Source organism: Tenrec ecaudatus, chromosome 1 (assembly GCF_050624435.1).
Source record: "Tenrec ecaudatus isolate mTenEca1 chromosome 1, mTenEca1.hap1, whole genome shotgun sequence".
Classification (NCBI taxonomy): domain Eukaryota; kingdom Metazoa; phylum Chordata; class Mammalia; order Afrosoricida; family Tenrecidae; genus Tenrec; species Tenrec ecaudatus.
Window position 1 is genome coordinate 94,889,128 of NC_134530.1, and position 26,888 is coordinate 94,916,015.

The following is a 26,888-nucleotide window of genomic DNA, read 5'->3' on the forward strand; positions in this document are numbered from 1 at the left end:
GGCCACCTAACCAAATTCTTCTTTGCACATTAGCTAAGAGTAAAACTATGTGAAAGGAATTTATTTTTATAATGCAATGCTTGCTATTAAAATGGAAAGGCATGAGCAACGAGGGAACAATTAGGCGTTATCAATTATTTCTACTTTGGACTGAATAGGAGCTGTGGAAGGAGGTTTGAATTAGGGCAGTAGGCTTCCCTGAACTCTTGTGACAGGAAAGGGAAGGAGCCGCCTGAGATGAGGGGAAAGTGTAGCTGGAGAAATTGGTCTGGCCCAAGACGGGAACACCTCAGGGTGATTTGTATTGTGACTTTCTCCCTGACTTTGTCCAGCAAAATATCTAGTAGCAGTGCTTCTGAGAGTGCGGTCTGTGGACCTCTGTGTCAGAAATGCAGGGATACTAGTTGGAGAGACTATACTTACGGGTTTCAGAGGGGACTTCCTCCAAAGTGCACAGCTACGTCCTTCTTCGTTGTGTGTCTTTCGTCTGGAAGTTCAGCTGAAATCTTGTTCAGTTAGCTGGCATTTGAAATACCAGTGTTACAGCTTCCAGCATCACAGGAACACATAAGTCACAAGACAAGTGGTGAATGTCTGATGGCTCAGAGGAGAGAATGACAGAAAGATGTTTACTTGTGTTTTCGCTGAACGTGGTAAGGCATTGAACTGTGCGGACCATAACAAACTGTGGATAACCTCAAGGAAAATGGGAATTCCAGAAAACTTGGGTATGGATCAAGAGGCAGTTGTGCAAACAGAACAAGGGCACACTGCATGGTTTAAAATCACGAAAGGTGTGTGTCAGAGCTGTACCCTCTCACCACACTGGTTCAGTCTGTGTGCTGAGCAAATCATGAGAGGACCTGGATTATAAGAAGCAGAATGTGGCAGCAGGATTAGAGGAAGGCTTATTAACTTGTTATATGCCAATGACACAGCCCTGCTTGCTGAAAGCGAGGAGGACTTGAAGCACTGGCTGATGAAGATGGAGGACTACAGTCTTCATTATGGATTACATCTCAGGGTAAAGAAGACCCAAATCCTCACAATCGGACCTTCATGATAATTGGAGAAAAAAGTTGAAATTGTCAAGGATTTTGTCTTGCTTGGATCCACAGTCAATATCTATGGAAGCAGCAGTCAAGAGATCAAAAGATGTGTTGCACTAGGTAAATCTACTGCCCAGGACCTTTTTAGGATATTGAAAAGCAAGGATGTTACTTTAAGGTCTACAGCGTGCTTGACCCAAGCCATGATATTTTCTGTTGCCTTGTATGCATGAGAAAGTCGGACACTGAATCAGGAAGACCAAAGAAGGACTGATGCATTTGAAGTGCCGGAGGAGAACAGTGAAAGGACCATGAACTGCTAAAAGGACAAACTGGTCTGTCTCAGAAGAAGCATGGCCAGAGTGCTCCTGAGAGGCAAACATGGTGAGAGTTTGTCTTCCACATTGTGGACACATTGTCCAGAGAGACTCGTTTCTGGAGAAGTCCGCCATGCTGGTAAAGTAGAAGGGCAGCGAAGGAGAGGAAGGTTCTCGGAGAGATGCACTGACACCGGGACCGTGACAAGAGGCTCGGGCATAGAAACAATTAGTTGCGAGGCTGGTGCTGGACCGTGCAGTGCTCCATTCTGTTGTGCACAGGTTCCCTATAGGTCGTAGCCAGCGGGGTGACCCGTAACCACAGTTGAAAATGGATTTTGAGATACAGCCATTTAGATACAGCCATTAAACAAGATCTGATCAACTCTGGACATGCTATCGGAAGGGACCAGTCCCTGGAAAAGGACATCATGCTTGGTGAAGTCGAAGGGCCTCGGTGAGGCTGACCTGGTGGTTACAACCATGGACTCAAACAGGGCAGTAATTGTGAGGATAGTGTGCAGGACCGGGTGTTGGGTTGCTCTGTGGTATGTGGGCTCACCGTGAGGGAGAACTGACGCATCAGCATCTCACAGCAATTGAAGCTGCAGGGCTGTCTCTGCCAGTCAAGTGTTCTACAGGTCAGACATGTATTTTGCAAGGCAAGGTGTCACAGGAGGCCGGCAGATGGTCTGGGGATACGTCAGGAAGGAGAGGAGGAGGTTTGCTCACCCAAACACCCATGGCTTCATCTTAGTAAGGGTATTTTTTTTTTGAAAGGAGCAGACACGTGAGAGTCTTAGGCCCTTATTTCTGAGATTATTTATTATTAGGTCCTGCCTCTGCTTCTTCTTCCTCCTGTCCATGGCTCTGTGGATCAGTGACCACTCCAGCCTACCTCAGAGCGCAGGATACCTGGGAGCTGACCCTCTGGGGACATCAAACCATCCATTTCCTAGGCACTCGCGGTCTCTGGATATGAGATTTCAGCTGAAGGGTCTGAGAACCACTCAGAGCTGCTGAACTTTCAGTTTAGTCCACTAACCTTGATAAAACCAAAACAAAATCTCAACCATCTAATAGATCCTGCCTTGTGGCAGCCCCCCGTGTACACGTTTTCAAGGCCGTGTGACCTTTCACATGTAGATTGCCAGGTCTCCCTTCCCAGGCATCTCTGGGGTGTTCAATTTGCCAACCTGCGGTCAGCAATGGAATATTTACCCTGTGCCAGCCAGGTACCTCCTTATCTTTGAAAGTTGCTGTCAACATTGCCAGGGTCTTTAAACCGAAACAAAACAAAACCACACTCACTGCAACTGAGTCAATGCTGACACACAGTGACTGCCTGGAGGGGTCTGAGATTGCAGTTGTTTACCAGAATCAAAAGCCAAGTGTAGCTCCCGAGCAGCTGCTGGAAGTTTTGAACTGCTGACCATGAGGATAGTACCTCAACTTATAACCACTAAACCACCAGAGTTCTATGAGCCGTAACAAAGCAATCTCAAAAAAAGAAAAAGATAGTTTGCTAGTGTAGAAAGCACAGAAAATAGCGACATCAATCCCTCGATTCTCCAATGCTTGGTAAGAAAGGGGAGAGACAACGACTTCTAGGCAAGGGTGTTTGTGAACTCTACATTGCAGAAGATTCCTTAGTCATGAAGAAAATGCCCAGGTCTATAATCCCTTTAATGAGAAGTCAGAGGCTGGAGGGCAGGGCAGTCCTACTTCATAGTGACTAATTATCTTGCTCGGTTTGCTACTAGCAGAAGAAAAGTTTCCCAGAGAAACCACATTATTCTTTTTGACAGTTCTCCAGAGGAAGGCAAGTAGGAGCAAGATACTGTTTTATTTTGATCTCACAAAACACTACAGTTGCGGATTCTTACTAGAATTTCAAGTTTAGGAATTTCTTTAGTGACCCAAAGGGAAAGAAAAAATTATATAAATAGAATTAAAAATAGGTGATATAAAAGACAGCAAACTAGATGGTGGCACCCAGAATACATTTTTCAAAAATTTCTTCATTTACAATGAGAAACGTATCATTCAGCCAGCCCAAGATGCACTATACATTTATAGACTCTAGAATTCTCAGTAATGTTGGCTCAGTCACTCTGTGGGCTTCGGGAGTCTCACCACTTGAGACACTTCAGTTGGGTCTAGTTAACGACCTTCAGAGTCTCCAGGGTGGAAAACAACCCGGAGGAGTCTCAGGGTCCCTGAGGTTTGCAATCCACTAACAGGGAGCAACTATGGGGTTGGTGTGCATCAGAATGGACTCGATGGCTGTGATTTTCCTTGTTCAGTTTTCATAGAAAACACCGACCTCTGGGGGCATAGTGGTCTGTGCACCGCGCTGCCAGCCCAACCTCCGCGATTCAAAAACACCAGCAGCTCCACGGGAGAAGGATGAGGCTTTCTACTCCTACACATATTGACAGTCTCGAAAAAATATTGACAGTTTCAAAAACACACCAGAGCAGCTGTATTCTTCTGTCCAGAAAGGTTTCGGTATTGATGAATTTGGAATTTTTGAATAGAGAACCAAGATAGTGCTTTTGTTGTTTCTTAAGGAAAAAATAATGTCTTGTGTTAGTTTTCGATGGCTACTGTAACAAATTACTGCCACGGTGTCCCTCTTTGACACGCACGAGGTCCCCGTGAAGTGGAATTCACTTGCCGGCCACTGGTTTTAGTGGCTAAAACGGCACAAGCCCTGTCTCTGGGCTTAAAGCGGGACTACATTCCCTGTGGGGTCTCTAGCAGAGAAGCTGTGCCTCTGCCCTTGCCAACTCGTAGGGGCTGCGTGGAGGAGTCCTGGCGGTCTGCTGAGTCCCGGAGCTGTGCGTCCTGTCCTCCAGCTCGGTGTCTGTGAGGGGAACCCGGGGGCAGAGAACGCAGATGGACAAGCCTCACGTCATCTGCGTGGAGCCACCTGGGCTGTGGAGAGAAGCTACTCCACTGATGCTTTCAGGGGGCGGGGAGGGGTGGCTGGGGGCAGCCCTACTTGCCTCTTATCTATCTTTGGAAATCCACCAAGAGGTGTGTCGTTGTAGCAGGCAAGTGTCCACTGGGTGACTTTGACTCAGCAACAGGTCCCGGCTTGTTGAACTTAAAAAACTAAAAAATCGCTTTTTCTTGTGAATCAGGCGAAGGTTTTCAGAGCAGGTCCTCAGAGTGTACATTCCACAGGGGGTTCAACTGGTCCATTGCAAGTCCCTCAATAGGCTATCAGAGATTCTGCTACCCCTGTGCTTCCTGCTTCCATCGCTCCTTCCTTCCTCCCTAACCCTCTGGACTTTGGCTTCGGGTAAATGCTGCCCTTTGCATCTTAAATGGTTGATGAGTCTACACTCGGTGAAATCTGTCCCGGGAGAAGGGTGGCTGAGGGCTACAGTCGGACTTTTGAAGAACTCTGGACCCTAGTCAACACTTGGAAGTGATTCGTCCTTTTACATAGAGTTTTGCTAGCAGACCCTCATTTCTGTGTGGTCCATATCACTTAGGAAAAATTCCCGAGTGTCTCAGCTTCTGCGTCTTACCTTTCCTCCTCTGGCCTCCTTGTCTTTGACAATATGTTGGCCACGAATCTATTCCTCATCTTCTAGACTTAACACACGCGCACAGCCCAAGACTGAACGCATGGAAACAAGCCCTTGAATCTGTCAGTGCGTTCTCTGCGAACTGCATGCACACTGCAAGGATGCCGCTCAATGAGTCACTGTTGACTTGTTTTTACAGGTGTGGTAATACATTTGTTCTGATGTATCCTTTTCACTGCCCCGGGCTTCGGGCACCATTTAAATTGTGTGGTTGTCTTTGGTCTTGCCAAGTGACACAAATGAGGGCCAAATTTTGTCCTTGGCCCTAAATGTTGGATTTCCACCACAGAGCTAAGCTGGCCTTGCGTAGTTTAAAACAACTGAATTATTAGAGGAAAGAGATTCGAGAGAAGCCAAGAATGTAAATTTGAAGGCAGATAGGATCGAGGAACAAAGAATACACTCCAATAGTTCAAAAAGCACATCTTTGGTCTATTTTAATAGGAATGCTCTTGAGTACCTGGAATCCTCTTCAGGAAAGGTCTAGAAAGATACGTGCTCTGACCAGCCTTTATGCAGGTTTCTAGTTGCCATGAGTTGGACAGCACCAAGGACACAAGGTCAAAAGTAAATAAAGACACCTAATAAAAGTCGACACCCAAGACCCAGTAATTGCACTTATAAAAATCTAGTCTTAGGGAATAATCATGGATATGGGAAATACATTTATATAAAGTTATATTTGTTGTTAGGTGCCATCCAGTCAGATCCAACCCATAGCACCCTGTGCACCACAGAACGAAATATTATCTGCTCCTTCACCATCCTCAGAATTATTCCTATGCATGAGCCTATTGTTAAAGCCACTGTGTCCATCCATCCCATTGAGGGCCTTCCTCTTTTTGCTGCCCCTCCACTTTACCAAGCATGATGCCCTTCTCCAGGGACTGGTCTCTCTTGACAACAACTGCAAAGTATCCAAAATGGTAATGATAACATTCAGGTTTTCGAAACCTCACAATAATAATAGCTAGTACTTTTTGGCCAGAATGGCCCTTAGAAGCCAGGGTGGTGGGATTTTGTCTCATGTACTGTGGACAGGTTATACAGAGGGATCCACCCTTGGAAAGAATATAATGACTTGCAAAGAAGAGGGTCCACAAAAAAGACAAAGAGCTGACTTGACACAGTGGCTACACTAAGGGGCTCAAACACAGCAACGGTTGTAAAGATGGTGCAGGAGCAGGCGGTGTTGTGTTCCCTTGTCCAGATGCTCCTAAGCAATTTGAACTGACACCTAACAACAATAAGAATGCTTACGAAAAGGCGATGCATAGGTATTGAGTTGAAGACAGTGAGTTTGGTTTCAGTTTTTATGGTATTACGTACTTTGTGTAAATTCTCTCATCAGATATCATGAGTGAACCACTGTTATTAACTAACTTTCCAAATGAAGAAACCAAGGCACAGAGACCTTAAGCAACTTGTCCTGAGTCGTGCAACTACAAGTTGAACTAAACCAAAGAAATTAAATTTTGTTTTATTCCAAAGTTAGTATTTGGAGCCACCAAGTTATTTCACTTCTCACTAGAGCTACGATCGCACAAATATGGCACAAAATAAGAAATATTAAACCAATCTTAGTATGATAGTTTTGAAAATTTTTTCCTAAAATGAGAGAATGTGTGTGACATAATATTGAATGAAGAATATATCTCAGCTGGGACAGAGGCATACATGAAAGACCCTGCAAACATAAAAAAAACTATTGTTTCTAGTTTGTGAATAAACAGAAGGCTATGTCTTCTTTTTTTAAAACAATTTATTAGGGGCTCATACAACTCTTATCACAGTCCATACATATACATACATCAATTGTATAAAGCACATCTGTACATTCTTTGCCCAATCATTTTCTTTTTATTTCTCCTCTTTTCTTTTTTTGCATTTTATTAGGGACTCATACAACTCTTACCACAATCCATACATATACATACATCAGTTGTATAAAGCACATCCATACATTCCCTGCCCCAATCATTCTCAAGGCATTTGCTCTCCACTTAAGCCCCTTGCATCAGGTGGCTATGTATTCTTCTGCATATTCTTTTCAATATTTTTATTGACATATCATACGATTCAATCACTCAATCGTCTTAAGAAGAGCTGTGCAATCAACACCACGGTCAGTTTTGGAATCTTTTCTTCTTTGTTGTAGTTATTGTCAGTCTCACGTATCCCACGAGAAGCATTCATTGCTAAAAGACGTGCTTTAAGAAGGCAACAAGTCCAGACTAGATGAGGCAGAGAATCAGTGTGCAGCGAGTTAGCCCTTTCAAGAGTCAGTCCGTGGCGGTGGAGTCTACAAGACCAGGCAGCTCTGGCACACGGCGGCCAGTCCTCAGCACAGCCATCGTTTCTGTCTCTGTGGGAGAGGCTGCTGGCGGCAGGGCTGACTGTGCTGTCCCGCTCGGAGCCTTCCTTCTGTGGAAATGTGGCTACTAACTCATGGGACCAGTGACCAGAACAAAGCAAGTGTCAGAAGCAGATGGAAATGTCCATTCTTCATTCCTGGCTGGGTGACCTTGATCAGGCTGTTTATCTTTACAACGACCTTGTTCTCTCATCTATAACATGAGGACAATATTAACTCCTTGACTGAGCTGCTGGGAGAATTTAGTGAGAGAAGCCATGCAAGCCTTCTCCATTACCTGGAAGATAAACCAGTTGCATGAAGTTTGATGCTGAATCATGGTGACCCCATTTGTGCTCCCCAGGGTTTTCAATGGGTGGTCTTTTGGAAGTAGATTGCCAGGGTTTTCTTTCAAGGTGCCTGTGAATGGACTGGGACCTCCAACCTTTGGGTAACCAGTTGCATGCATTAACCATTTGTTGCATGTATTAACCATTTGTTCCAATGTACAACAATGTTTTCCAAATTCAGGTGGGGCATACTCAAGGCCATAGCTTGGCTCTCGTGGACTTGTTTCAATTTACTTCATCTTCATCCTGAACTTGCATATGAGCAATGGTTGGTCTGGTCCACAGTCAGCCCCTGGCCTGGCTTTAGCGGTTGATACTGAGTCAGCTCTTTCCACAAATGCAATCATTTTGATTTCTGTGTATTCCCTCAGAAGAAGCCCACATGTGTAGTCACCTTTGGCATTGTTGAAAATGGTATATGCTATGAACATGCCATTGATCTTGCAAAATGCTGTCATGGGACCTCCAGCTTCATTTCTAGTATCAAGACCATATTTTCCAACTACGTTTCCTTCCTCCTTGTTTCCAACCTTTGCCTTCCAATCTTTAAAAACCTTTGGTGCATTTTTATTGCATGTTATTCATTGCTTTGTATGCATGTCAAAGTTAGACATTGAATAAGGAAGACCACAGAAGAATTGATGCATGTGGATGGTGGTGCTGGGGAAGAACACTGAAAGTACCATGGACTTCCAAAAGGACAAACCAATCTGCCTCAGAAGAAATACGACCAGAGTACACCTTCAGTTAAAGATGGCAAAACTTCCTCTTAGATACTTTGGACATGTTGTCAAGAGAAACCAGCCCCTGGTTGGTAAAGTAGAGTCAGGACAAAAGGGGAAGGGCCTCCTTGAGATGGACTGACACCACGGTCGCAACAATGGGCTCAGGCAGAGGAGTAACTGTGAGGATGGCACAGGACTGGGCAGTGTTTGTTTTTTCTGCTGTACACAGGGTTGCTATGGGTTGGAATTGACTCGCTGGCACCTAATAACAACAACAACAACGACAGCAACAACCATATGACAAGAATAGAACTGCCCCCAGAATATTGCCAACGCTGTAGCAGAAGCAGAATGCCTCATAGCTCTGTCAGGAACTGGCTGGTGGGCTCGAACTGCCAACACGTTGATTAGCAGCTGAACACTCAACCATCGTGTCACCAAGACTCCTTTTCTGGAACATTAACTCACTGCCTTCAAGGCAATCCCAACTCCTAGTGACCCTGCAGGACGGAGCAGGACAGCTCCTGAGGGAGGTTGAGACTACAATTCCCTGTAGTAGAAAGCCTCACCTTTCTTCCTCAAAGTGGCTGCTGGATTTAAACTGCTGACCTTGCTGTTACAATCCTTTGACTAACATACCACCCCTCCAAGGGCCCTAGAACATACTTTGTGCTCAATAAATGGTCAATTAAAACCAACAACGAGCAAAATGAAGTACACTTTGTTCCATGTCAGCGATGGGGAATAAAGAGGTTGAGGAGAGTGATCAGGAATCATCCCGAAGAAACAGATGGAATACGTTTTTGGTTAAATAATGCTGGTATTTGCCGTGGGCCCAAGTGGGAAGCATACTGTACTTCCAACTTTTGCCCGAGTTTGAAACCACTCTAAATTCCCTGCAACCATTGTCTAAGCTAACTTTAAACGTCAGTGTCAGTAAGCATACATTGTATAAACGTCCTAACGAACTTGACATGGTATGGGTTTTCTGAGCATGCTCACATGTGTGCTGTGGAGGTACCGGCGGCGTAAGTTCAGCATTCTGTTGCTGGGGCAGGTTTGCCTCATTGGGGAGACAAATACCACAGCCATTAAGCAAAGACGGAAACCATCATGGAGGTTTTCTAGCACATTGAGTTATTCGCTGTCGATTACAACTGCCATAAAAGTGGACAGTGCACAGGGCCTGGGTGTGAGCGTGTCCTTCTGTGCTTGTGAATGTTTGGGATGTTAAACACCTGATTGAAATATGAATAGAGGATGGGGAGTGGGGGTGCTTATAGTTAGTTGCCAACAGTCAGTGTCAGACTCAAGGTGACCCCATTACCCACAGACTGGAGAGCTGCCCACATGTGCGCCAGCTCCATGGTCAGTGGTCAGCTGCAGGTTGGACCACGGTGATCGAAGGGCTTGCAATGGTTGACTTAGGGAACAAGCTGCTAGGCCTTTTTTTCTAGCTACCTCAGTTAAGGGGATGGAGTTAGGGATGGTTCTTTTTCCCTCTCTTGTATGTGTCCTATTAGTTTTATCCGCTCTATTGTAATAAGTGCTTTTATATATTATTTTAAAAGAGATTGTCTAACCACTTGGTGGCAGTGTGCCATGAAGAATATACTCTACAGCTTCATTTTAGTTCAATGCTTAACAAAATTTGTCATCGGCTTGATTTCTTCTCTGGCAATTTTGCTTACAAATGATCTTACTTCCCCTTTCTGGTTCTTTGTGAAATTACCCTGCATTAATTAAATATCTCTTTCAAATGATGCCAATTAAATCTCAAATAAACACATCTAGTTGATTTGAAATGATGATAATAAATAGACTAAAAAGAATATTGTATTTATTCCCTAGAGAGACTAGTAAAACCTTAGTCAGAATTAAAATCATTTTATGTGATGCAAATTAATCATTGATATTTCATCGACAAATAGCTGCCTGTAATTTATACAACAGAATTACAGTACACCAAGAGCCCTGGGGAGGGAAGGGCTGAAGGGCTCAGGTACTAACCAAAAGGTTAGAGCTATCCTAGGGTACAAAGGGGGATCCTAATTTCAAATATAATTGAAGGAGAACACTTATAAAGTCTCAAAGGCAACAAAGACACAGGCACATCATTCAGATGAGGGGGGCTATTAGCAGAGGCCAAGATGGTGACCAAGGGCGCACAGTCAGGAGGCTAGCTAAGTAAGGCAAGGAACAAAGGAAACTCTTTTATCAATTCATGATTGGTGCCAGATTTTACACATCTATGTCATAGGTAGTCACAGGAGCAGGAACAGAGCCATGATTGGGACATGTACATTATGTTAACTAGAAGGGCTTACAAGATTGGTCGAAGGCCATATCACTGTGACTGAGGAGGAGTGTGGAGTGGAGACCCAAAGCCCATCTGTAGGCAACTGAACATCCCCTTACAGAAGGGTTGTTTGGAGGAGACGAGCCAGTCTGGGTGCAGTGTAGCAACGATGAAACATACAATTCCCACACCCAACCCCCAGCCCCACTATCATGATTCCAATTTTACCTTACAAATCTGGCTAGACCAGAGCACGTACACTGGAAACACAGGGAATCCGGGACGGATAATCCCTTCAGGACCAATATTGAGAATATCAATACCAGGAGGGTCAGGGGAAGGTAGGGGGAGAGAGGGGGAGAGAGGGGAAAGAGATCACAATGATCTACCTATAACCCTCTCCCAGGGGGATGGACAACAGAAAAGTGGGTGAAGGGAGACACTGGTCAGTGTAAGACATGAAAAAATAATAATTTATAAATGATCAAGGGTTCGTGAGGGAGGATGGGTGGGGGGAAAATGAGGAGCTGATACTAAGGGCTCAAATAGAAAGAAAATGTTTTGAAAATGATGATGGTAACAAATGTACAAGTGTGCTTGACACAATGGATGGATGTATGGATTGTGATAAGAGTTGTACAAGACCCCAATAAAATGATTTTAAAAAAAAAGATTAGTCCAAGGCTTTCTGACCATGGCCGTCAGGACAAGACTGGTAGAGCATGACTTGTGACTATTCAGCCTTCAGTCCTGTCCCTTGTAGGGCAATCTCCCTCAAGGACACACTCCGGCAAGCCCCTAAGAGACATTACCCCTTTCTGGGAGGCCTGGAAAGGGGTGGAGGGATCCTACTTTTTAAGTTACTCTACCTATGGGCAAGATGACCCACATCCTTGGTTAGTGATCAAAAATAATTCAACGGCAGCTAAATCTTTGTGGGGACCTTGCCAACATATTTTGGGTTGTCACTGCCATCCCTAACCTCTTGCAAACCGGGTGCTCAGAAATTAAGTTCTAATGTAGAGTCCATTAGCGATTGTGCAGGAGAAAGAAAGTGGGAGTCTGCTTCTATGAAGAAGTCCAGCCTGAGAAACCCTGAGCAACCATTCTAGCCTGTTCTAAAAGGGCCTGACTCAACAGCCTGGGTACAGGTTTTTGTGGTTTGATAAAATTCTTGGTATCAAGAGCCAACAGAACTACATATTACTTTTGATGTAAAAAAAAAAAGCTAGTTTTAAAACAATGCAAGTGAGAATCAGAGAAATCCAGCATACAGCAGCACAGCCTATAATCAGATGTTGCCAAATGGGAAAATCATGCTATATTATAAAGATAAAGTCTTTACTGTTATAGTGTTAAAGTCACATGGCCGCAGAGGCATGCCTGGGCTCCTGAGAATGAGCAGAGCCTATAAAACATGAACTTCAAGGAATAAACCTGGTCGTTGGCCAGGAGGACCAGGCCTTGATTCCCGCAGCGCTTGAAGGAAGCACATACCCAGGGGAAGCACATACCCAGGGGGCAATTGGGTCTTAGAAAAGCACTCCGAAGGGGGAGGAGGGGAAAATGAGGAGCTGATCCCAAGGGCTCAAGTAGGAAGAAACTTTTGAAAATGATGATGGCAACTAACGTACCAATGTGCTTGACACAATAGATACGCATATGGATTGTGGTAAGAGCTGTACGCATCCCCAGTAAAACCATTTTTAGAAAAATAAAAGCATTAAGAAGCCCAAACGGCTTTCTGGGTTGTCACAGTTCACAGGGAAGCATTTATCCTGGAGCTGCAGAGAGGCCAGAATAAAAATATCAGAAAGAACTTTTGCCTTTTTTTCCTGATGGTTTCATCTTCTAAAAGCTCCTGTCTGCTGTTCTTTGAGGGGGTAGGAGTGGGGGATGGAACCTATCCTTCAATTGAAAGCAGACCAGTCTTAAAAAAAGTCCCTTCACAAAGACCTAGGAGAACCTTTTTATTGGGACTGCCTGATCTTTATCTCAAAGAGAGCTTCCTGGGCCTCGTAGCTTATTATAGATGCCGTGACACCTCAATGGTGATTTTGCCCTGTCCCCCAAAGTTGGTTTTTTTTTTTTAAATGAAAAGTAGAATTTGTCTGCTGAAATCTGACAGACAATAAATAGTTTGGAGGCACTCTGGGGATGCAGAGCAGAGAATCCTCTTCAGGAATGTGTTCTGTCCCCTGGGAGCAGTATGTCCCTGGAGTCCCCCCCCCCCCACCATGGCAGTTTTGAATTATCTGGAGGGAGGAGTTGAGCATGACTGCCCCAGGATCCTTTGGGGAGGCTGCTCGCCCAGCCCTGGCCAGAAGCTTTCCTGAGAAGTTTCCTGACAGCCTGGATGCTGGTGACTAGGTGAGGCTGGCCTGCCCCTTGCTGGCAGCAAAGGAGCAGAGGGAAGTCATTAATAACATTCCCTCCCTGTCACAACCTGAAGGGTATGCTAATCAAAACTGGGCTTCTGATGTGGAGCCAAGAGAGGGTGAGCGGCATGGCAAAGACTGCGCAAAGGCAAAAGCGAGGCATGTCGGAGGCTCTTAAGGAAGCCTGATGGCCTCATCCCTTCATCCATTGGAAGGAATCAAGTTGAGACCAGCTCTGGTGGCAGCTCTGCAGTACAGCTCCCAGGCTTTCTGAGGACTGGGAGGGGCTTTATTCAGCACGTGGGGCGGCTGGGAGCGGAACTGAGTCAGCAATGGCTCACAAGAGCAAGTGTTTGTTGCCTAGAAGCCTTGTGAGATTGCTGGACACCTCTGGACATTTTTTAAACCTTAGGCCATTTTTATAGTCCCTAGAGTGTTTCCCCCCTTGGGATTGACCCAATGAAATCAAAGAAGAAGAAAAGACATCGTCACAGGCCATTGCTTTATTCCGTCCTCTGCATTACATCAACTAAAGATTGGAGTTAACGTGTGCTTTAATCATTTCTACATGGGTGGAAGAATTCCCTAGGAAAGCAGGCAACGTTGTGTGCAAACATGCCAGAAGCTGACCTTGTTCCTTTTTGAAGTTCCCCAGGTCACACTGCAATCATTCCAACAGGAAAATCCGACTTCTGAGCTTCTAATGGCCTCCATCCTTAAAGGACATCTTACCACTGGTAAGAAAATACTGCTTTGGCCTTTTGACTCCATACTAACCTTTAATCCTCTGTCTTAATTACCAAGGAATCCCGATGATGTTGTATGCTCAGTTGCCAACTGCAAGAAAAGTGGTGGTTTAAACCTGTCAGCTGCTCTGCAGGAGAGAGATGTGGCCGCCTTCCCTAAAGAACACCGCCCAGGAAGCCCTCTGGGGTTGCTCTGCTTTCTCTCTGTGTTGGCGGGGTCTCTCTGTGTTGGCGTCAAGGCTAGGGCGACAGGTTGGGGAACAGATCTTAGTTAGTTAGGGCTGCCATAACAGAAATACCACAGGGGTGGCTTTAAAGGACAGGGATTCATGTTCTCACTGTTTTGGAGGCAAGAAATCCAAATCAGAGTCTGGGGTCTAGGGAAGGACCACTCATTCCAAATGTTACTTAGGTTGTGTAGCCAAATTATTCCATGGTCTCTTCCCTCAGTGTGGCTGTCTCTTCCCATGTCTGGTTCCATTTTTTATAAGAAGCCACGGAGTGACTATCTCATGAACATAACAAAAGGGATGGCCAGTTCCCAAACAGGATCACATTCATAGGGGCAGAGGTTACGACTTCACAGTGTCACTTTGAGAGATGGAATTTAATCTATAACAACCTCTGCACTGCAAAGTTACAGTTTAGGCATATGTTTCTAGGCAGTAAGATGTTTCATACACTTTCTGTATGAAAACATCAAATATTCTTAATACAATTAATGTATGGAATGTTCTAAGAGCCATAAGAGCCCAAGTAAAATGATTTTTTAAGAAAAGAAAAAAATTGACAATTGACAAAGTGTAATGATTTAAGGAGTGGTTTTGGTGGATTTTGCTGTTTTATTCCATGGTTTTGGTACATCTTCTTTTTAAATAGGTGCTGGGGTTTAAGAATGCATCATTTATAAAAACAAAACATCAATGTGTCTTCAAATGTGTGGGAGGTTTTATAGCTGAAAACCGAAACCAAACTTACTGCCATCAAGTTGATGGGGACTCAAAGTGGCCCTACAGCGTAGAGTAGAGCTGCCCCAGTGAATTTCCAACACTGTGACTCTTTACAGGAGTAGAAAGCTCTGTCTTGCTCCCAAGGAGACTTCAAAAAAATTGTGGAAATTTTTCATGATCTTTTAATTTTCCCAGGAACTTTATGATGTTCCTTTGTACATCGTCTTCTTCAGTGTTCAAAACAACCTTGTGAGATAAGTGTTCTATATCCATTACATAAGTGAAAAGCCGAGCTCAGAGAGATTGAGGAAGTTGTCCATGGCCAGGGTGCTGTTAGGTGACGAAACTTGATCAATTCCTGGTGTTCACCCCCTGCCCCCATACTTAAGGCTGTAATGTTTCCATTATATCAACCACCTTGCACCTACTCGTCATTATAACTCCGTCTTTTTTTCCCATCTGTTGGCATGACTATGGGTTGTAAAACATTAAAAAGTACATATTAGATTAAGTTGTGCTATGGGCTAAATAGAAATTTCTAATAGAAAAACTTGGATATGATTTTCAAACCATTGGTCCCTCATTGACTCTCTTCTATCAGGAATTGTGTAAGAATGTGTGTAGTCTGTTTAACATCCTTTGGACTTTTGTGTATTTAGTCAATAAACACTCATCAGACAGCCACTCGGAGCCTATGTTCTGCGTGGTGGTAGCCAGAAATGAACAGAACAAGCCTTATCTTCACGCAGCCTACATGCTAGACCAGCGGTGCTAAACCTGTGGGTCAGGACCCCTTTGGGGGGTCAAGAGCTCTTTCACAGGGGTCGTCTGATCATAACAGTAGCAAAATTACAGTTTTGAAGTAGCATCGAAAGTAATTTGATGGTTGAGGGAGTCACCACACATGAGGAACTGTATGACAGGGTCACGGCCCTAGGAAGGTTGAGGACCGCTGCTCCAGACAGACGAACATTGCAGGCTACGTGGTAAGGAAGAAAAGAGTCGGCGATAAGAGCTGTAAAGAAGCAGAAAGTGAAGTCAGGGAACGTTAGATTTGTAGGTGCGAATCAGCGACGAGCCAGCGCTTAGGCTCAGTGCCGATAGGCTGTTTTCCATGTTGACTCAGAAGGTGCACCTTAATATTCCTGTGGGAACTATGGAGACTAGGGAACCATGTCAGCACTATGATATAACTACTATTACCTCTGTTTTACAGAAGAGGAAAGTTGAGGCAATGTCATAGTTATGTCCAAGGTCATAGAGCAAGTAAGTGATGGAGTCTAATGAGAAGCCAGGTATTTTGAACATGCTCTTGTCTACCCTGCTCTACTCTTTGGCCAACACCACGTTCACTTGGGGCGTCTCCATCTCCTTCCCACCATGCAGGACCTAATGGATTCCTTGAAATCTTCAGCAGTAGTTCATTAAATCCAAACCTATTGCCATCGAGCTGCTTCTGGTCATGGTGACCCCCATGCGTTTCAAAGCAGAACTGCTCTGTAGGACTTGAGCCGCAATCTTTACAGAAGAAGGTGCTAGACCTTTCTTACCTGGTGCTGCTGAGTTTGAACTGCCCACCTGTAGGTCAATAGTCAGACATAAACTGTGCCACCCAGGGACCATAAATAGCTCGTGAACTTTAGGAGAAACTTGTTCCATATCTCACTGGGACTCAAAAGAGAATTAAAGTTGTACTTCTCCCCACCACCCCCATTGACTTTAGGAGAGAGATTAGACGGCCTGGGAACTGCAAGGATGCGCTAGGTGAAACTGAAGAATCATTAGGGCAGGGCCAATAGAGTGCTTTCTACATTGTAAGCATCCAATAAGTATTTCATTTATTGAAGCAAGCAGGGAAGGCCAAACGATGGAAGAGAGGCTTAGCTACCTAATGTTGCCATGATGGCAGTATCACAAGCGCTGTCTCCAAAAAACAGAAGTGGATTCTCTCACAGTCCTGGAGGCTTTGCTGGCGATCCTGTGGTGTTGCCTTGCATATGAACAATCCCTACACATCGCCCTTGTCATTGTTTTTACTGGTCTTTTTCTACCTCATGAGTGATTCTGTTTAGAATCTACCATACTCTGATATGATCTATACTGGCTGCTTTACATTATGGTAGGTTACATCTAGAAAGTAACTATATATAAGGTAATTTGCTCTCTTCTCAAGACCAATGAATTAATCACATATAACTGTGTTATGACAGAAACGAGATCAAACTAGCAGGAGCCGTAGCCTAGCCACATGGACACATGGGAGTAAGCTTCCCAGAAGCCATTCCCCACCGTGGCTTGCAACACACTCCCGTGTAGTAAGTCAGGTCTCAGTTGTGCTCTGTGTTCAAAACCCAAGCAGGGCTCTTCATGTAGCGCGGAGAAAATGTAATGAAGCCTCACAGGCAGCACATGTGGGGTGTTCCAGTTATGGAACACGTGGCTCGTTTGATTTCAAAATGCAAACAAAAGGTGTGCTTTAAAAATAGAGTACAAATAAAGAGAGATCTCATTTCTTGTGCATACATGTGCTTCTAAGTAGAGTGAATGCTTTCCTCAGCAAGAAAAGCAAAATGCATAAGCAACACATTCTGAAGAATGGTGACAAGTTGTACATAAATTCTGTTTGTCTAGCACAAAAAGTTCAAGAAAAAAACCCCAAACACCCCACCCCCACCACAAAAAGAACCCCTTAGTTTTGATTGTGGCTAGCTTTCAGCACAATTACAGACTCTTGGGAATTCTCACCTGTGTTGGACAAACCAAATGAGGTTCATAACTAAATATGCTTCAATAAAATGTGCATGCATAAGCTCAGGAAAATGTCCACGGCTGACCACAACTACCAGAGATGCACTTCTAGAAACCCGATGACATCAGTCGTGTGCAGCTCATTTGTTGAAACAAAGGTTGCTTCCTGGGGCTGAGTCTTGCTGTTAGAAAGGCAGCCCTTTCCCAGACCCATGTAAATGTTAATTTTGTTCCTCTCGGCTCCTTTTCCTGTGAGATCAATGAACTTTGCTTTGAGCAGAGTCGAAAGAACAGTGGTCTGGTCTCGTGTGGGTGGGCACTATTGTTCTTAGCTAAACATTATTTTTCTCTCCTTTCAGACAACCAGCAACAGGACATTGGACTTTTATCAGGAATGGTCAGCTTTGCCATTGTGTTATCCATTCTTGCTCTGATTGGTGTGTTTAACAAATCTCTCCGAACTGGGTAGGTTTTGAAGATCTTATGTTTCTGATTTAGATTGTATACAAGTACCAGTGAAACTTAAAGTCAATTCAGTTATTCACTAACACAAAGCATTGATACTTTTTTCAGAGAATGAAAAGTTAAAAGAACAAGATTTCACTGAGTACCTACCTACCTATGCCAACATCTTTTACAAAAATCATTCATTTAACCTGCACATTGATCTTGCTGGAAAAGCGTCATGGTCTGATTTACAGATAGCTTAGACAAGGCTTAGAGAGGCGAAGTTAGGTCGCCCAAAGCCACTGAACCTAAGCAGGGGATCCAGCACTAAGGACATCGATGTCCTCGTTCAACTTAATAGTTCAGTCGTATTAGAAGTGTGTGCAGTCATCACTACAGTCAAATCCAGAACCTTTTCTTCTTTCTGTTCTTGTCGTTAGCTCCCCAGTTCCCCCAACCTGTACTATACCTATACTATACTCCCCAGTTCCCCCAACCTATACTATACCTATACTATACCTATATTATACTCCCCATTTCCACCAACCTGTACTATACCTATACTATACTCCCCATTTCCACCAACCTGTACTATACCTATACTATACTCCCCATTCCCCCCAACCTGTACTATACCTATACTATACTCCCCATTCCACCCAACCTGTACTACACCTATACTATACTCCCTATTCCCCCCAACCTGTACTATACCTATACTATACTCCCCATTCCACCCAACCTGTACTATACCTATACTATACTCCCTATTCCCCCAACCTGTACTATACCTATACTATACTCCCCATTCCACCCAACCTGTACTATACCTATACTATACTATACCTATACTATACTCCCCATTTCCCCCAACCTATACTATACTATACTATACCTATACTATACCTATACTATACTCCCCATTTCCCCCAACCAATACTATACCTATACTATACTATACCTATACTAACCTATACCAGGTCCCTAGGTAATTATTTATGCAATTACACTCTCTATATTTTTGACTAGCCTGGATGTCGTATATAGAGATTCATACACAACACAAACAAGAAACAGAAAAAAATCATCAACAAAGACAAAATGACAAAACAAAACAGAGAAAAAAATAGAAAATAAAGCAAAAAAATTAAAAACTTAAGAATGGATCTAAAGGCAGTTCTGATGATGGAGTGTTACATTTTGACTGAACTCTGCCCACCAAAGTAAACTTTATAATGCTCTCTAATAGCAAGTGCGAGGACATCCACATCCCTGTACCACGGTCAGCGGAATTCACTGGAGGCTTAATCGTGTAGGGACCCCACAAATGGATTTTGGGTTTCCACTGACATCCGTAGCCATCTGCAAACTGGGTGCTCACAGTTTTTAAACTCTGACACCATTCCCTCCTTTGAATTTGGATTTTATTATTTAGAATCCTTGGCTCACACAAGTTGGTGTGCTTCTTCCATGTAGACTTATTTGACACCCCAATTAGATGGCTTCATCTTTCAAGACAAGTGCCTGGATTCGATAGGGTAGTTAACTCACACTAAAACCAAATTCCTTTGTAGTCAAGATGGCTAACAGTGATCCTACAGGACAGAGCATGACTGGCCCACATGGTTTCCAAGGCCAGATGTCTTAATGGAAGCTGACTGCTTCAGCTTTCTCCCCCTGAGCAGCAATTGATGGATTCAACACCCACCCCCCATCACCTCTTCATTGGCAGCTGAGTGCTTTAACCACAGCACTACCAGGGATCTTAGCTAAGTCAGAACCTGCCTCAAACGCTATCCAAGCCAATCAGCGGAATCAAGCCGTATCCCACAATAAACCAAGTCTGTGAAGAGAAGTGGGGTAGAGTAGTGGTTGACTTGGTCACTTCGTTCCCAGTCGTGTTGCTATGACGGCCCGCTTCCTTGGCCTCCATCAATCATGTGACAATGTGGTGTTAATAAAGACCTCTATCTAGTTGTTGAAAAGTATATCATTGTGGTTTATGAGATGGACTGCTAACTGCAAGGACTGCAGTTCAAATCTACCAACCGCTCTGCAGGAGAACGATGAGGCTTTCTGTTCCCATAAACCCACAGAGGCGGTTCTACCATGTCCTATAAAGTTACTGTGAGTCAGAATCGACTCTATTATAGTGAGAGTGGGTGTTTTCAGTTTGTGAATAAATCAGAATTGTTTGGTGGGACAATCTCCTAGCATATCCAATTATTCGCAAATGTCGACACATATTAACATTCTCTACCAAACTGGCACGCAGTTTTGTTTTATGGCCATCATTTGCTTCTTGGGCTTTTCTTTCTTTCTTTTAAATTTATAATCAAAATAGAGTAGGAAGATTCCAGTGAGCTGTTCTAAATAAAATTGTTCATGACAAATATGGAACGAGAACAATTACTTTCTAACTACTAAGGAAGCATTCTGTTTTTGAAGGACCATAGAAACACATACTTTCCATGTAACTTTAAATAGGAGCAGATAGTGTTATATGATAGACTTAGATATTGTTTAGGAGCCCTGGTGCTATCGTGGGACTTGTATTGAGCTGGTAACTGCAAGATCAGTAGTTCAAATCCTCCATTTTCTCCCTGGGAGAAAGATGAGGCTAACTGCAACCATAAAGATTTGAAAGCTGCAGAAACTCAAAGGGAGAGGTCTAACCTGTCCTCTAGGGTCGCTACAACTTGAAATGACTCACTAATCGATGGTTTGTTTGGTTGCTTTTTATACAGTACTTATAAAAATCGTGTTTCAGAAATAGAATTGGAAAATGGTGGGCGAAACATTTCAAATATAAGACAGCCAAGTGTGGGTAAATGTACACATGCATGTTCTTTTCATGCCAGCGTGTTGTCTCAAAACTTTTATAGCAAAAGTGTGAACTTCCCTAATCTGGTCTACTTTTAGGTATAGAGAAAGGATGGAAAAGCTGAATCTAAAGTATAAATATGTGTAAAGAAATAATTCTTGCTCCACAGTTCAAGGTCAAATCAATTAACAGAACGAGCTCAGCCATTTATGTTGTTACTTAGTAGAAGCTCTTAGAGAGTCTGTTTAAACTGAGAAATGCACCTGACCCGTCATTAATAGTTCATGATGTCACAGTGTCCCTTCTATCAGGTTGGTCTTTTCTAAGTCCTCGATAGAACCTGTTTGTCCAAACCAATTGGTACAGAAAATGCAGAAATTTTTTTATCCATGTTATGGTAAAATAGTTAAGGTTTATTGCACCAACCTGGCCAATAAACACATGTGCGATGAATTGCAGGGCGGAAGGATAAATGGCTCAGTGAGCCTCGCCTTTCTAGTTCTTGGGTCTCATGTTTTCTGATGGTCTGACCAGGGTGCAGCTGCCTTAGCCAGTTCCCTGCTTCAGCTTGCAAGGCTCACTTCCTGCAAGACAACCTTGAGGAGAAGCCACATGGACCTACCCCGATGCAGCCCTGGGTGCTGGAGCAGCTGTGTGGAGACCCCTGCCAGCACTGAGATGCTTACATGATCACTGATTTGGCTTTCCTCCTGTAGTTGGTGTCATTGTGTGTGTTTTGTGAGATTGAGGGGACATTGTAGATTGGTGTTGGACATATGGGCTAAGGTTGGACTTATGGGCTTGGACAGCACTGGGTTGGGATGCTTTCTTAATGTACACTTACCCTTTATATAAAACTCTCATACATATGAGTTTCTGTGGCTTTGTTTCCCTAGTTTACCCAGACTAACACATATGGCAATGTCAAGAGGTAGCTTAAGGTAAAAAGTGGGGCATTCAGAAATTCCCCTTGCCATCTCCTCTACTACACTGATCTTTAATAACCACATGGTCCCCCTCTGCTGAAAAAAAGTCACTCAGCCTGCCACCTACCTGGCAATTTAAAACGTTTGCAGTATAGCCTGTAATCTAGGATAAAATACCTACTTTTGGCCACCCCTGCCCTTGATCATTTCAGTGCCTTCCAGGGCACTAGATGCCGCCCACTTTGGAAACAAACACTAGTCTAAGTAAAGCTCTTAGTCTCACATTGCTACTCAGCTGGAAGACCCAGTGTAGCCTTTTCACCATGCACATGAAGAAACTCCAGTCATCATTACTTCTATTCAGAACTATTAAAACATGGTGATTAGAGGAACTCGTATTGTAAGGCCTTACTCCATAAACTTTAGTATTTTACTGTGCTTATGGTCATCTTGGATAGTGCTAACAAATATGTCCCCTAAGGTTTTTTTTTTTCTTTCAGTTTTCCACACTGACATCTGCTTATAATGTTTTGCCATGCTGAAATGTATGCGGTTTCCAAACTACTAGGGATGTTGTCTTGAATCTCACATGAGATTCTTGCTCTTTTGAAAGAAAATGATACATAGTCAAGAAGACACTTTGAAATTATGTGGAGTCACTTAACCTAGCGCTTGAAACAGGAAGTGTGATTTTTATTAGCATTCTTAGTTGATTTTTGTGATAGTCTTGGAACTTTAGAGAAACAAATCCACAGAAACTCATCTACAAGCGAGAGTTTTATATAAAGGTTAAGTGCACATCAAGAAAGCATTCCAACCCAGTGCTACCCAAGCCCACAAGTCCAACATTAGCCCATATGTCTGACACCAATCCACAAAGTCCTCCTCCATCTCACAAAACACACGCAATGATGCCGACTGCATGAAGAAAGCCAAATCAGTGGATGTATACGCATCTCAGTGCTGGCAGGGGTCTCCACACGGCTGCTCCAGCACCCAGGGCTGCATCGGGGTAGGTCCATGTGGCTTCTCCTCAAGGATGTCTTGCAGGAAGTGAGCCTTGCCAGCTGAAGCAGGGAACTGGCTAAGGCAGCTGCAACCTGGTCCAACCATCAACAAGCAAGAGACCCGAAAACTAGAAAGGCAAGGTTCACTGAGTCATTTATCCGTCTACCCTTCAATTAACTCCACATGTGTTTATTGGCCAGGTTAACACAATAAACTAACTACCTCAATTTCCTAATCTCTTTTATATTGACCTGCATTAATCCTACAGTAAGATATTCCTATTTTTTATTTTTAGGATTAAAAGAAGGCTCCTATGGCTAATACCACAATGGCTTCATGAAGAGATTCCCAATATAGGAAAGAGTAACGTTGTGAAGATGCTACAGGTAACCACACACCAGCAATCTAAAATGGAGTGGGAGCTGAGACCAGTAGCAAAAGTATGGCATCTATTCAAACAAATTCATGTATGTCCTGGCTAGCATATAAAAACCAATTGCCACCATTGCACTCATGGAGACCCCACGGGTCTTACAGGAGAATGTACTACATAGGGGTTCATTGCTGATTGTTCAGAAGGTTAGTGTTTTCCTAAAACTAACTGTTTGCTACAAGCAGGGACCTTGATACTATGTAGAAGTAAAAATAAAATAATCCTGATTTCACATGAAACTTAAAAGGTATTAGAGAATGGAGTTGAAGGGAGGAGAGAGAGAGGCAAAAAGGAACAGTGCTACTTCAAATGGAGAAGTGAAGAGGAAGATTGTAGAGCAAATGCACTTGGTGACCAAGCCGCTGGTAAATGACTGCGGGGGGGAAGGGTGGGTGGAGAGGAGCAGAGAAGACCAGTGAAATGAGCCTTGAAGACTCAAAGGGGTTAGTTCTTACGTGAGATTGTAGGTATAGCTGCTTGGCTTGCCTGCTCCTTCCTGAGGTGTGATGGAGTGTAAGAAAAGAAACAGGAGAGGACTATGGGAGATGGCGTCATCAGGTCTGGGACAGGTTTCCTTCTTGACCTGACTGGCTGGTTCCGGAGGAAGTAATGTTACCTACTAAGGCGTCCCTGGGGAGTACTAACAGTTAACATTCCAGCTGTTAACTAAAAATTGGTAGGTACATACCAAGAGGCACCCCAGAAGAAAGTTCTAGAGATCTGATTCCCAAACGTCAGCCACTGAAACTCTTACAGAGCACAGCTGTATTCTGGAGCACCTGCTACTGGGAGCCAGGGAAAGTCCCTAGGTGATAGAAGCAGTTTGTGCTCCACCGTTAACCTACACCTTTGTAGTTTGACCCCCACCTGCTTCCGTTAGCATTCCAGCCAAGCAAACCCTACGGCGCGGTTCTATTCTGTAATACATAGGGGCACCCTGAGTAGGAATCAGCAGGCAGCAACAAAATGACACTGGAAGGTGATCGAGCATGGTTGAACCCACATGTGAGTATAATGAAGTACACAGTTAACAGTCCATCTAAAGACAAGGTGGTAAATATGATGCTCTTAATATTGTTGCCTTTGGCTAAGTCTACCTTGATCCCTTCTCATTATTCTAGGGACTAGGAACCGTTTGTGCTGAGAGAAGTCTCTCACCTCACTGGGATCAGATGGTCTTCTTCCTTTTTGGTCCTTACACTGGAAGATCCCCTCTTGCCTGTCTGTGTCCTTCATGGCCGCCATTCAGCTCCAACCCACTTTTCCACTCCATTCCCAACCTGGGCTGGGAACATGTGCCTTCCTCAGATTGCATTCACCACTGCCCTCTTCGTTTCCTGTAACATGTCTACTTGCCTGTACGTTTGACCGTCGAATGAATGCCCACCAATCCCAGTCAAAACCCGTGGCGTTCCTGGGAGAGGCTAAGGTTGGCGGAACTTTCCAGGCCTTCTGTTTTCACCAAACTCCCTTCCAATTCGGGACTCTTGGAATTAGAGTTCATCTTTGACACCTCCTTCAGAATAAGGTTCTGTTTTCTGCTTAAGAGACAGAAGGGTGACTGGTGGGAGTTACCTGTCCTGGGAAGCTAGCCATCAGCTGGAAAACCTCAAGTCCTTTTTTGTCCCTTGGGTCAGATGAAAACCTTCCTCACGTACTCGCTGACCATCACCATGGGTGTGTCTGAGGTGTGAGTAACTGCACACCTTAGCACCTCGGCACACGGCATATCGCAGCCTCATGCTCAGTGTGTACACCTAGCGGGAGTCTGCCCCACTTTCTTTCATTTATGCAACAAAGTGCTTTCTTGTTGTAAGGCTCCATCATATGCCTTCAGACTTCAAGTTCCATTTTTAAAAATGCCCTGAAACAATATGCAGGTGAATGTGCAGGTGACGATGAAAGGCCCTCATTTGTCTTTAAAATTTTTAGGTCAAGGACTTTGCTAAAGACATGAATTACTTTTATTATTTCTCTCCTTGGTTCCACTCACAGGAGACTTTGATAGACATGGAATTGAATAGGCTAACAAAAGGAAAGCCGAGGAGATTTTATGGGAAGCAGACAATGGGAGAAAGGAAAGTTGAGGGAAAGCAAAATTCCAGTCCACAGTCTATTATCTGGTGAGACTCTTTCAATATTGTCTATTATCCTCACTTATAGAATTTTTATCTTCCTAGGAAAAAAGTGAATTTATGAACAATAATTCCACTGAACAGATCCTGTATACTGACCCCATGATTACAGAGATAAGAGAAACCTTTCTCTCCGAAGAACATAAGCCCCCAGACTACAAGAAAGGAACAGGTGCTGGATCCCAGGAAACAAGAGACTGCTTGCAAGAGTCATTATGTGTCAGTTCTTCAGTTGTGTATATCCCTGATCTCAACACTGGCTATAAACCCCAGATTTCAAACTTCCTTCCTGGGGAAAGCTCTCTTAGTAATAACGGGGAAACCGATTCTTCAGCTCTTAAGCCACTAGTTGATTCCTTGGATCTGGGAAAGAATGCCATAGTAAAGAAATATCCACATTTTGATTTTTCAGTTTCAAGTATGAATTCTCGAGGCAATGCACTAATTCTTGAAGAATTGAGCCTCGTTTTAAATCAGGGAGAATGCAAGCCTCATGACATGCAAGACTCCCTCGAGGGGGAACCCACCGGGTTATTGGAAAATGGTTCCCTCAATGGAAGTATTCCGGAACAGACTCTGCTGCCTGATGAGTTCGTCTCCTGCTTAGGGGTCACGAATGAGGAGTTGCCACCTATTAATCCTTATTTTCCACAAAATGTTTTGGAGGAACATTTCAATAAGATTTTACTCTGGGAAAAATAGAGTTTCGTGGTTAAAATTGATCTGGACAGACTGTATTGCCATCTAAGGCTTGCTTTTCCTTTCGATATAAATTTGATGTATTTGGATTTTGATCTACAAATTATAAAGATTAATGTGTGTAAATCATGAGTTTACTATTTTCTTTCAAGTTAAGAGTAACGGCCTTGCTCTCCTGTAGCCTGTTGGGCTATGAGTCACACAGTAGTAAAGCCCACCAGAGGAAATAGATTCAGGAATCGCAAGTTGTAAAATTTTAACCTACCAGGTATTTTATAAATGGCATATGCCAGAAAGTTACTATTAAAACATGTTTTTCCAAATCTGGGATGGTAAGTACCTGCCACATTTGCCATTGTTCCCTCTCCCATGGGCTCAGCAGACATCACCAATTAATGGGCCTTTCTGCTGAGTCCAAAGGTGACTCCCTAGTCCTTTCAATACTGTACTCCCTGCTGGCACATTCAGTAAGGTCTAGGATTAGAGATAACATCTATTGTCAACCAGGTCAACCTTAAAAGGTGAGTGATCCTGAAAAAATGAAATGCACATTTTTAACTGAGAAAAGACACCTATCAGACTTTACTATTTTGGTTCATTTCTCTTTTTGCTCTATAATAATAATGTGTATTAAAATCTAGGTAAACTTTATTATAAGAAATGAACAGTTAACCAAACAGGATCAGTCGCCTTCCATATGTTTAATACATGATCAAGGTATTTTGTTTAGGTATTTTTTAATGTAGGAGTAGTTTTGGGGGTCTCTATAAAAGGCCCCTGGAGTACATGAAGCTATACTCAATCTCCCCTGGATTTGTCTGTCATACTTGTGTAACTATTACTAGTTTCTACTCTTACTTTCAGAAGCTTGAATCAACTCGACTTGGACTGAAAAAAAT

The 26,888-nt window shown here is 43.6% G+C and overlaps 1 protein-coding gene across 1 annotated transcript in view; it reads left to right on the plus strand.

Annotated features, from left to right (window-relative positions):
- The window catches only part of IL23R (interleukin 23 receptor), an 82,510-nt gene extending 56,518 nt beyond the window's left edge, over positions 1–25,992 (plus strand). The window contains exons 7-10 of the mRNA XM_075540010.1: positions 13,721–13,810; positions 17,877–17,982; positions 23,018–23,108; positions 25,336–25,992. Coding sequence (XP_075396125.1) covers positions 13,721–13,810; positions 17,877–17,982; positions 23,018–23,108; positions 25,336–25,992 — 944 coding nt within the window. The remainder of the gene's footprint in view (positions 1–13,720; positions 13,811–17,876; positions 17,983–23,017; positions 23,109–25,335) is intronic.
- Positions 25,993–26,888: the final 896 nt, after the last annotated feature.